The 12,684-nt window shown below is 44.9% G+C and overlaps 1 protein-coding gene across 2 annotated transcripts in view; it reads right to left on the reverse strand.

Moving 5' to 3' along the window:
- Positions 1-12,684, reverse strand: part of ZZEF1 (zinc finger ZZ-type and EF-hand domain containing 1) — a 108,391-nt gene that overhangs the window by 3,553 nt on the left and 92,154 nt on the right. For both annotated transcript variants that reach the window (XM_079799071.1, XM_079799070.1), the window contains exons 46-54: positions 12,179-12,279; positions 10,752-10,887; positions 10,291-10,650; positions 8,278-8,421; positions 6,618-6,786; positions 6,345-6,443; positions 5,800-5,965; positions 1,417-1,570; positions 736-807 (exon numbers count right to left, since the gene is read on the reverse strand). In XM_079799071.1, the coding sequence (XP_079655197.1) occupies positions 736-807; positions 1,417-1,570; positions 5,800-5,965; positions 6,345-6,443; positions 6,618-6,786; positions 8,278-8,421; positions 10,291-10,650; positions 10,752-10,887; positions 12,179-12,279 (1,401 nt within the window). The remainder of the gene's footprint in view (positions 1-735; positions 808-1,416; positions 1,571-5,799; positions 5,966-6,344; positions 6,444-6,617; positions 6,787-8,277; positions 8,422-10,290; positions 10,651-10,751; positions 10,888-12,178; positions 12,280-12,684) is intronic.

Raw genomic sequence — 12,684 nt, forward strand, 5'->3', positions numbered from 1 at the left:
AGACATTGTTTTGCCTTTTTCACTCTTGTACTCTCACGAGTACACTGTGGAGTTTTCCAGAGGCTAATGTGTGGTAATATAACAGGTGGACACAGAGGCCGACATGGGACTCCAGCTGTCTTGTATTAAGGCAGATGTTAAAGAGATTTTCAGACATGGAACACAACGCCACCCCTCTGATTTTCACCAAACATGCTACTCCTGTGAACATGGAATGGGTTTATTATTTTTTAAATGAATTGATAATAAATGTTTAACATTTTTGTCTTAGTTTTTAAATTTCAAATCTAATTTAATTTCCAATGGTATATTTCAATATATATAATGCACATAAACAAAAGCTGTTTCAAATCCTCCATAATTTAAAAGTGAAAAGGGGTCCTGAGACCAAACAGCTGTCAGAAGAGAGTTCTACTAGGGTAGAAAGTTACATCCCAAAATATCTAGCTCTATGGAAACTTCAGGGACCGGCCAAACTGTAAATTTAAGGCATTGGTTGTTTTGGTTTAAAAGACACAAATTCTTGCTAGTGTCTTCTGACCCCACAGTTTAATATGGATGACGCTGATAAATGGGGCTGGACTGCTCTCTCAGACACTGAAGGAAGTGACTGAATGGGAACAGAGCTGGATTCTGTCCTCATGCCACAAGCTCAGGCTCTCTGTCCTGGCCACGGGGATGGGGACAGCTGCCCCCAGCAGGCAGCCCGAGGGCCAGCGCGAGGTGGGAGAGTACCTGTGCTGCACAGCGGAGAAGGTGGTCGTCGGTGGTTAAGGCCAGCAGGTAATCCTGCAGCAAGCCGAGCTCCTGTGGGGAGAGCATGGTGCAGCGTGAACAGACCACCACGTAGGAGACGCCCACCCCAACCACAGAAGCCTCGAGTGAGTAATCAGTGCTCGCGCTGCTGGCACCTCACCCAAGAGCCATGGAAGGAGCTGGACCGGGAGAAGCCAGGTGCCTAGTTCCAGGGGGCTCTGCCCAGGGTGATGGATGGGGCAAGGACCTCCCTCCTCAAGTGTTTCCTCATGTATAAAATGAGGGGGGACAAGCTCAAGAACTTTGAAAGGCCCTTTCATCTCTCACATTAATAAGTCTATTGTGCTGAGTAGAGGGAAAAAAAGGAGGAAGAAGAAAGAACCCATCCGTTTTATTTTCCAAAACTCAATGTTGTCAAGGGCTGATCCAAGCCAGTTTCCCTTGGCCTCAGGCCTAATAAAATAAGCAATCTCAGTGCTGCCTGGACTGAGGTGGTGGGGCCTCAGACTTAGGCCACTTCCACCTCCCTGTGCAGGTTAGCTGAGACCAGGGCTTGGGATGGGGCTGTTTCTGAGTCCTACCCTCCTGCCCTGGGCAGCAGAGGGAGAAAAAGCACCTGGCAGCGCTGTGCCAGGGGAAGAGGCAGGGCAGGGCCCTCACCTGGGCACGGTTCTCGGTGACGAAGAAGAGCTCCGTGAGGGCGCGGTGCAGGGGGAGGAGGATGCCCGGCTGCGTCACATCCTCAAACAGGCTGTACTCCATGTGGGTGAAGAGCTGCCACAGGGGCTTTAACAGCGAAAGGTCACAGAGGTCGCTGTGGGAGGAGGTGGCGTAGGTTTACTGAGCACCACGTCAGACAGATGGTAGGTGACAGGAAGTACAACTCTGACTCTCACTTTCCCCACATCTAGTAAAATCATTACAGGACAGTCCCACTCCCCCTCACTCTAAAAAAGAGCCAAAAATATTCACCAGCAAATAAGGAAAGGGGCAGAACCTAAACTTCAAAACAAGACACCACGGAAACAGGAGATCCTGAAGCACATTCATGTAAATCAACTGCACACCTTTAAAAACAGCTGTTACAGAGAACTTCCAATGACTGAAAAAAATCTCAAGTGAAATGTTATGTGAAGCCCCTGGCCGGTATGGCTCTGGGTTAGAGTGTCATCCCAATACACCAAAGTTGTGGGTTCGATTTCTGGTCAGGGCACATACAAGAACCAATCAATAAATGCATCAATTAGTGGAACAATAAATTGGTGTTTCTCTCCCTCTCTTTCTCTCTAAAATAAAAACAAAAATAAATAAAACCTTCCCTCTGAGATGAGGAATAAGACAATTATATCTTCAATCCCCACTTCTATTCAACATTCTATTGCAAGTCCTGGCTAGTGCAAAAAAGCAAAGAGTTTCTACAGATTGAGAGGAAGAAATAAAACTCATTATTTATAAATAACATGGCCATGTGCTGAATAACCTATATATACACTCAAAGAATTAACAAATAGAACAAGGTCACTGCACAAAGGCAATACATGAAAATTAATTATATAGCAGCAAAAACAATTTTAAATAACAATTACAATACCATCAAAAACATGAAATGCCTAGGAATAAATCTAATAAAATGTTGTACAAGTCCTTTACATAGGAAATTATAAAACATTACTAAGATCTAAATAATAGAGGATTAGAGAATTCAATGGTATGAAAATCTTAATTCTCTCAAACTTATCTAAATTATCAATCAAAATTCCATCAGATGAGAAGGGTATGTGTGCATGCATGTGTGTTGTCTATAAAAATAAAATAGGCCCTAGTTGTTTGGCCCAGTGGGTAGAGCATCGGCCTGTGGACTGAAGGGTCCCGGGTTCAATTCTGGTCAAGGGTACATGCCCGGGTTGCAGGCTTGATCCCTGGTAGGGAGTGTGTAGGAGGCAGCCAATCAATGGTTCTCTCTCATCAGTGATGTTTCTATTTCCCCCTCTCCCTTCTCTGAAATCAATAAAAATATATTAAAAAATAAATAAATAAAAGAAAATAATCAGGATCAAGACAAGGATGCCCACTCTCACCAGTTCTATTCAACACAATACTGGAAGTCATAGCCTAAGCCAGTGGTCGGCAAACCGCGGCTCGCAAGCCACATGCGGCTCTTTGGCTCCTTGAGTGTGGCTCGGCGTTAGAACCACTTCTTCAAAATAGACTCGCCCAGGCCGAAAACCGACTTCTGCGCATGGGCCACAAAGTTTCAATCGCACTGTAGTGCGCGCCCACACGTGGTATTTTGTGGAAGAGCCACACTCAAGGGGCCAAAGAGCCGCATGTGGCTCGCGAGCAGCGGTTTGCCGACCACTGGCCTAAGCAATTAGGCAAGAAAAAGCCAGAGCAATTAGGTAAGAAAAAGATATAAAGGTATCAGAATTGGAAAGGAAAAAGTAAAACTGTCTCTATTTGCAGATAACATGATATGATATATAGAAAACCCTAAAGACTGCCAAAAAACTGTTAGAACTAATATATTCAGTACAGTTACAGGATACAAAATCAATAGAGAAAAATCAGTTGTGTTTCTATACACTAACAATGAACTATCAGAAAGAGAAATTAATAAAACAATTCCATTTACAATAGGATAAAAAAGAATAAAATACTTAGGAATTTAAGAAAGGAGGTGAAAGATCTGTACACTGAAAACTATAAAACATTGGCAAAAGAAAATGCAGACACAAAGAAATGGAAAGATAATGTGTTCATGAATTGAAAGAATTAATATTGTTTAAATGTTCGTACTATTCAAAGAATTTACAGATTTAATGCAACCCGTATCAAAATTTAATGGAGTTTTTCACAGAAATAGAAAAAATAATTCTAAAATTCAGTGGAACTACAAAAGACCCTGAATAACCACAGCAATCTTAAGAAAGAAGAACAAAGCTAGAAGTATAATACTTCCTGATTTTAAACTATATTACAATGCTATAGTAATTAAAACAGAATGGCATTAGCATAAAAACAGACATATAGAATGGAATGGAAAAGAGAGCCCAGAAATAAACCCATGCACATTGGTCAATTAATTTTCGACAAAGGTGTCAAGAATATGCAATGAAAAAAGGATAGTCTCTTAAATAAATGGTTTGGGGAAAACTAGACATCCACATACAAAAGAATGAAGCTGGATCCCTATCATACACCATATTCTGAAATCAACTCAAAATGGATTGAAGGCTTGACTGTAAGACCTGAAACTGTAAAACTCCTGGAAGGAAGCATAGGGCTAGGTTCCTTGACACTGGTCTTGTCAATGATTTGTGAATTTGACACCAAAAGCAAAAATAAATGAGACTACATCAAATTAAAAAGCTTATGCACAGCCCTGGACTGTGTGGCTCAGTTGGTTGGAGCATCATCCTGTGCACCAGAGGGTTCGATTTCTGGTCAGGGCCCATATCTAGGTTGTGGGTTCAATCCCGGTCGGGGTGCAACCAAATGATCTCTCTCTCACACACTGAAGTATCGTGCTCTCTCCCTAAAATCAATTTAAAACTTAAAAAAAAAATCTTAAAAAAAAAAGCTTATGCATAGCAAAAGAAATAATCAACAAACTGAAAAGGCAACCTCGTAAAAGGGAGAAAATATCTACAAACCATATATCTGAGAAGAGGTTAATATTAAAAATATATAGCAAACTCATACATCTAAATAACAAAAAAACAAATAACCCAACTTAAAAATGGGCAAAGTATCCTGGTGGCAGCAGTTCTTTGTTGCCAGAATGTCCTCTTTTGAAACACAAATGGCAAACAGGTACATGAAAAGGTGCTCAACATCACTAATCATAAGGGAAATGAAAATCAAACCACAATGAGGTATCACCTTATCTATATATATAAAAGGCTAATATGCTAAGTGTCCAACCAGTTTTGGCCAGGGCCCACAGGCCAGGCCGAGGGACCCCACCAGTGCACAAATCCAGGCACCGGGCCTCTAGTGGCTATTATAAAAAAGAACAAGAAATAACAAATGCAGGCAAGGATGTGGAGAAGAGTGAAGCCTGTACACTGTGAAGTGAGAGGTGCTAACTGGATGGTAGGAATCCTTTCACAATATATGTATATATCAAATCATCCTGTTCTATACTTCAAACATATTACAATCTTATTTTTCAGTTTTGCCTCAATAAACCTGGAAAAAATTAACTAATTCTAAAACTTAAATGGATATGCAGGATTAAAAATAGCCAAGACAATTTTAAAGATGAAGGATGTATACTACTAGATATATAAGTTTGTTATAAAGCTACAGATTTAAGATAGTGTGGTGCTGGCATAATAAAAAAGACCAATGGAACAAAAGAAACCAGACACAGGCCCAAGCACATATGGATGCCTACTCTGTGACAAAGATGGCCCTGGAGTGTGGTGAGGGAAAAGGTGGTCCTTATAGTCAAGCAGAGATCCATGTGAGAAAAAACTATCTGCCCCTACACTTCATATCACTCTCTAAAATTCATTCCATGTTGATTGTAGATCTAAATGTGAAAGAAAAAACAATTAAGCTTCGAGAAGATAACATATAGGAAATATCTTCATGACCCCATTGCCAAATAAGGCAAAAATGTCCTGAACAGCATAACAAAAGCACTACCATTATGGAAATGATCAATAAAGTGGAAGACATTAAAATTAGAAACTTCTGCCCACCCGGCGTGGCTCAGGGGTTGAGCATCAACCTATGAACCAGGAGGTCATGGTTCGGCACATGCCCAGGTTGTGGGCTCAATGCCCAGCAGCAGGTATGCAGGAGGCAGCTGATCAATGATCCTCTCTCATCATTCATGTTTCTATCTCTCTCTCCCTCTCCCTTCCTCTCTGAAATCAATAAAAAATATATTTTAAAAATATATTAAAAATAAAATTAGAAACTTCTTTTCACCAAAGACACCACTAAATGAGTGAAAGGGCAAGCCACAGAGTGGGAGAAGATATTCGCAATACAAACACCCAGCAAGAGACAAGTCTCCAGAAGGCAGCTTACCTGTGGTTGCAGCACAGCACAATCCTCAGAAGTAAGTGAATGGCTTTTAGTCGCTGATGACCAGTCTGGCGACAGGCCACACCTACCAGCCATTCCCAAATTTTGGCCAAGGGGAGGTGCGGCACAACTCTTTCTTCTGACAACATCTGCTTCAAAATCTCAAATCCTGGGCAACCCCCACAAAACACAGACATTTTAATAAATATGATGAAACAATTCATCATTTAAATTTTCCCTGAAATTATGCCTTTTGTAAAAGCAACATAGGGACATTTTCATTTCCCCTTTTTTGCAAAATGCCCTGGAAATTCTAAGAGAACAAACATCTTTTTTCGGTGGCTCTTCTCTCTGGCCGTTCAGGTTTACAACGAACCAACTATATAGCATATTCAAGAGTGACACATGTAGGGTTTGTGAGACAAATGTGTGGAAGTCTTAGAGAAAAGCACCTGCTTTGATTTTAATAAAGACCAATGACATAATGGCACTTACACCCACAGAGCGTCCCTGGCAGGGGATGGTCAGGGAAAGGGAAGAGCACACACCTGTCTGGAATCGCCCCAGGTGTCCAGCCGTCACAGTGAACTTGTAGCCCCACTCAGTGTTGCTCATGTCAGAGGTGAAGCGGTAATACAGAGTATCTCCTGTGTCATACAAGAACCAGACAGGTCAGAACACTGCAGTGAGAGGGAATGGCAAGTGAAGGGTTTCTGATGAAATATAATAAACCCCATTTTAAATCCTCCAATAATTTCCCTTCTTATTATTAAATTTAAAGACTTAATGTTAAGAGTTGATAAAACCAAGAATTTATATACCTGGAAGCTCAAAATCTTTCCATTTCTGTTGAGACCCACTGAAATTATGTCGATCCTGCTGAAAGTCACTGCTGCTGGACATGGCTAATTCGTCACAGCCTTCCTCTGTATTGCACTGAGAATCGAATTTGATTGAGAGGTAGATTGCACCAGGAATGTGAACTTTATCCTAAGGAGGGAAATGAGAACACTTGTCGTTACTGGTCAGTTACTGAGGGCTTACCTCATGTCAAGTCCTTCCTGAAACTGGGAATGTAGGAAAGAGTAAGTCAGAGCCCTGCTTCCAGGAGCTCCCAGGCTAGCTGGGACGGAAGCACCCACAAGGCTGCAAGCACAGCAGGCATGACACCTGTGCAGACCAGGCACGGCAGGCAGCCTTCACCTGGAGAAGGCGGGGAGGGCAGAAAAGAGTCCAGTGAAGGGATATTTGGGTTGTTGCCAAGCATGAAGAGGAGAGGAGGGGCCTGCCAGGAAGGAACGAATGGCAGGAGACAAGGTGAGAGGGGGATGTGACCGTATGGGGGTACATTTCAGGCAAATACTAGTAGCTCTGGAAAGTCTGGCAGGTTCAGGGAACAGCAAGGAGTTTGCTGTGACTCGGGTAAAGGGTGAACTTTGTGAGGACATCTGCTTGGGAGGTGAGGACGGGGTGACATGTGAGCCTGGAGAGGCCGGCAGGAACAGAAGGGAAAGCCTGGTGTGCTAAAATAAGGCGTTCAGGCTTTGGACGGCAGGGGGAGCCCTGGAAAGGTTGTAAGCAGGAGAAAGCCTTAGGTTTGTGTTGTGCAAGGATCACTCTGAGAGCTGGTGTGACCAAGGCCAGGTGAGGCAAGACCAGCAGTGAGCAGTAAGGAAGCCAGAGAAGGGGAGAGTTGGGGTAATGAAGATAGGCAATCCCCTTTGAGGTAGGACTTGGTAGCTCACCAGATGTGCCTACACGGAGCTGGGGGAGTGGGGCTGGACCCAAGAACATAGGAAGAGAAGAGGCTTAGAAGGAAGAGAGCAAGGCGGTTTACACTTCTGCAAAATGAAATCTCAGCTGAGCAATACCCAAGTTTTGCATGAGTTTCTCTGTCATCCATCACTGGTGCTATAGTGTGCTGGCCCCTCAGAAGCTTATGTCTTGCAGCTCCAACGTTTTGAAAAGGGCTAAAGCAATGTATGGGGCATTTTTAAGTCAGTGAGACTAACAGGACTTCCCACATGTGCCTCATCCAAACTCCTACCTCCCCGTCTAGGTACGAAGTTAAGAGTGGAACCAATGAGGCTTTTCAGTTCTGTGTCATTACACAAAGGGGTGGGAGTCTCCAAGGTGTGGCCAGGTCATCAGGAGACAGGCAGAGTGAGGGTTGAACTCAGACTTACTGCTGGAAGACACCAAGAATTCACTCCAAGGAGCTTGCTGCGGGGAAAATAAACTCTCCCCAGGGCCAGATGGCCCATCGTTTTCTATAAAAACAAGGTCAGGAGAAGGGAAGACTTGGTTGTGCAGAATCTCTGACTGCAGCTGAGACTAAGGAAGCACTTTCTTGGGCGGGGCTGTCAGGAGAGGAAAGAGCTGCTGTGGGAGTTGATGAGATTCTTGCTACTCAGCAACCCTGCGGGTCCTGCCAGCTGCATGCCCTGAGCCTGGGTGAGCCTGGCTAACCCTGGATCTTACCTCAAAGTTGGTGTTGTTGTTATATGGGTGTTTCGACTCTCTCACTTGCACTTCCATTCCTGGCTCCTCCATGAACTGGCAGGCAGCCAGGGCCATGGTCCCCAGCATGTTCTCTCGGCAGCCTTGGAGCACCTTCTGCAGGATCTGGCAGGACACAAGGCAGGGAACGTCAAGGCCTACCAGTGGCAGGGCCATGGAGCTGCTCCATCAGGAAGAAGGGAGGGTCTATGTCAACCCAACGCCCATCCGGAGGGGCTGGCATCATCCTGGACCCTGGCCCCAGCCCCTCAAGCCACCCCAGCGGCCCCCGCTCCCTGAAGGAGCTCTTGCTGAAAACCAGGACACTGCAGTGCCTTCAGAGCAATACTACCTGAAGGGAGTCTGAAAGAACCAACAGAACCCATCAGAGATGGCCCTGGCCCCTGAACAGTCCCGAGCCCAGCAGAGGGATGGACATGCAGACAATTACAGCACAACGGGATAAACGACCAGAGTGAGGTGCAGAATTAGCAGCTCCGTGGGGTAGGAACGGGGGAAGGGCATGTTCAAGACAGTGACTATCAGAAGCAAAACGCCCCCTTTTATCACTTCCAAATGAGAAATGTGGCTACAGCAAACATGCCAGTAACTCCAAGGCGCTGAGGTTGGGAAAGGATCTAGAGGACTTAGAAATGGTGGCAAATTAGGGATTAGAGGATAAATGCACGTCTTAAGGAATCTTCACATACAGTGTATGTGTGTGTATGAGGGGGTGAGGATGGCGAGGGGATAGGACAGGGAGGAAGAGGACGGCAGCAAGTGTGACTAAAGATTTTTGCACTTGGAAACTGGGAAGGTGGTGATAAAACTTTCTAGTTCAGCGGCAGACAGTACCTGGGCCTCCTGAGTTATAGACCATTTTCTGCTATGTGAACTCTTCATTTCTACCCAACAGGAGGCGGAAGAAATGCTTTTAGACCTGTGAAGGATTGCTAACCCAGCACTCCTTTAAAAAACCAAGTTGAGCCTGGCTGGTGTGGCTCAGTTGGCTGGAGCATTGTCCTGTACACCAAAAAGTGGTGGGCTCAATTCCCAGTCAGGGCACACACCCAGGTTGCGGGTTCAATCCCTGGTTGAGGTGTGTGCGGGAGGCAGCCAATCGATGTTTCTTTCTCACAGCGATGTTTTCTCTCTCTCTCCCCTTCCCTCTCTCTAAAATAAAAAAATAATGACCAAGGTGAAGATTTGCTTTAAAAATAAAATTAAAAATGGCCTCCACCTGTTACAAATGAACTTTAACCCTTTGCACTCGCTTGCTTTTTTCTCGATTCCTGCTACCGATGCTAACCGTGTCAAGTCACACTCGACATCCAAATGCAAAAGGTTAGATTAGAGCACTGGATTTAAGAGGATGCACAGACAGACCCTGGTGAGCCCCTTGTCTGCCACCCAGAAGCTGGAAGCCTTGGAGAAGCCTCCCAGCTTGATTCCTCACCTCTGGGTCACAATGTAATACAGGTGTAATTGCTGGCAGAGGGTCTGGCCTGGGGCAGACATTCTAGAAACAATGGTTGAAAAAAACAAGACACAAACCGCCCTGGGAGGCTCCTGTATGATGGGAACTAGCTACCACACTTGTAATGAACCTTGTGCCCTGGGCTCACTAAGTGAGATGATGCTAGGAACACGAGAAGAGACAGGCTAGCAAAGAGAGTTAGACTTGAAAGTGTGGGAACAAAAAGGGAAAACTGCAAAGACAAGTTTTATGGGATCATTTCTCCAAACACTCTGAGCACCAAGTCTGTCCTAGGCTATGAGCTCAGCTCTAGGCCAGTAGTTGGGAGAATTCAACAGTGACCCTACCCTGCCTGTGTTGCATTCACACCTGCTGGGGAGTCCTACAGCCACACATGTGAGCTCACTCCAGGAAGGCACTTGCTGGAGGAAGGCTGTTCAAACACTTGGGATCTGGGGTGGGGAGAGGACAGAGGAGGAGTGAGGGGGGTGAGTGCCCAGCTTGGCCAGCTTATTTACCTTCTCCCACCGGTGCTTTTCTTCCAGCTGCATGAACATGTCAAAAATGTAGGTCATATGGGCAGGACCACTTAGCTCCAGGATGTCCTCGCTCACTGGCACGTGCCCAGGCCACTCAGCAAGCAAGGATGCAAGCACATGGCGGGCATACAGGATTGCTGTGGCCTCATTCACCCGGAAAAGGTAGTCCCGGACTGCCCTCTTGCTCTTGCAGTTCAGTTCCTTGTGCAGGAGGGCGGCGCTCTTAGTACGCCGCTGCTTGGCGTAGCTCTGCTGCAGTTCACTCTCCGTGCTGGAGATCAGCTTCTGGGTCACGGGGTTTGATTCAGCAGTGGCCTTGTCACAGCGAGTGGGCCGGGACTGCAAACCCAAAGACCGCGTTACTGAGGCCTGCCTTTTCACAAGTAGGGGTGGGGTGGGAGTCAGGGAGAGACAATTTTTTCCAAGTGGAGGCAACATACCAAGCACGGTAAGATAATCATGTCTGTATCCACGGCTTTGGCACTCTGCTCCTCCAGTCTCAGGCTCCTACTGGGCTGCCACTTCTGCGCCAGGGCCCGTATCCTTTCATCCGTGGTGAGCTCATCGCCATCAAACCTGAAGAGAAGGAGCACAAAGTTGGGTACATAAGTTATAGCAAGGCAAGAGTTTACCTTGCAGTGAAACTTGTCAGAAATGTTACTTCACAATTACATGGTTTTCCATATTTTGCAAACTAGATTCACAGTGTTCATTTATTCATGCACGCAGATGTGCATGTATTCCTTTTGGCAGAGAATCCAAATTGTCCCTCAGGATCCATCTTTCCGTTCTTTTAGAACAAAGTTCCAGGGAGTTTTAGCAAGATACAGAATTATCTAGCTGGAGACATGGTTCCCAGGACCCCTTGCAGTCAGATGGGGTGATGCAACTAGGTTCTTACCAACAGGAGGGCAGTGAGGTGATGTGTGCCACTTCTGAAGCCCACCCTCAGAAACAGCACTAAGAATGTGCTCCTTTCCCTACCTTCCCCCTTCCCTCTGGGCTGGAACAGAGAGGTGGTGTGGGTGAGCCAGCTTGGACTACACGGATGAGAACAAAGGAGGGTCATTTGTGGAGCAGGGCTGCCCACTCACCCCGGACTGCTGCCCACCTCTGGACTGTTCCATGACAGCAAAAACAAATCCTATCTTTCTGGACCTATGATATTTCTGGGTGTCTCAGTTACAACAGCTTAGGCTATGCCCTACATGATGCAACCCTGCTGCATCTCACAAGAGATTTGAGGTCATTTGGAAGAAATACATATAGAAACACAGAAATATGAAATAAAAATTAAAAGAAATATTAAACTGGAATTGGATATAAATTAGAATAGGAAGTCAAAACTAGAATTTGGGGACAGAGGAGGGGATTAGTTGCAGATAGGCAAAGTTCTACACAAATTTAAGAGCTGGGCCCAAGAACTAGCTCTGAACTTCCTATCCAAGAGAAAGGGATATATTGTTAATTGTATAATAATTATTTTAAAAAACCATGAGTATAATATGCAATGGTGAAAAACAAACACACAAAACAACGCTTGATAAGAAGGCCCTGCTCTGCACTGTGTTCCCTGGGATGACCTGAGAGAGAAACCTCAGTGTCTGTCTCCATTCCTGCATCCATATGAGTTTCCTCTAAGAAATGTGAAGTTTTTCCAGAAGAACACACAACACAATTCAAGATGATCTGCAGTGAAGCACAGCCAGCTTTCAGATTCCGTTACGAAGCACTAACAACCAGTTCCACACCAGCTGTGGGCCTGTCAGGCGCTTTTCTCCAGATCCTGCTGGCAGGAGGTTAGTGCAGTCCTGCCTCGCGTGTTCTCACACTCACTACACTTCAGCTGCACCCAGACAGCCCTTACCTCTTCTGGACCTCCAGGAAGAACGAATCGGTCCTTTTCATCTGAAGTTCGTATATGGCCCGGAGAATGTGCAGAGGGGCATTTAGGGCATCGTGAGCCATCTGAGGGCCATGGGGAGAAAGTAGGAGAGAGACAATTTAATGTGCTTTAACACAATATTGATCATCTAAACTCAAAAGTGATAAAACAATTATGTTCTAAAGTTATCACAGGTAATAATTTAAGAACACCATATGGGTACTTAAAGCATATAAAGTTATAAGCCCTAAAACATGGATTTGTAAAATCTGCATTACTATTATAAATTCAAAGGAAAATCTAAAACACAGAAACACCAAAAGAAATATTGTCAACAGAATGCAATGCTAATAGTCAATAACTACCCACCACACTGTATTCATTGCTAGCTCTCTGTCACTCCCTCGCTCTCAAGTTTGATAACTGGCACATAAGTCTAAGTATACTGTACTTTTGATTTTTAAAAAACTATACTTGTTTTTCAGATA

This window comes from Cnephaeus nilssonii, assembly GCF_951640355.1.
Source record: "Cnephaeus nilssonii genome assembly, chromosome: 19".
In the NCBI taxonomy this organism is placed as follows: domain Eukaryota; kingdom Metazoa; phylum Chordata; class Mammalia; order Chiroptera; family Vespertilionidae; genus Cnephaeus; species Cnephaeus nilssonii.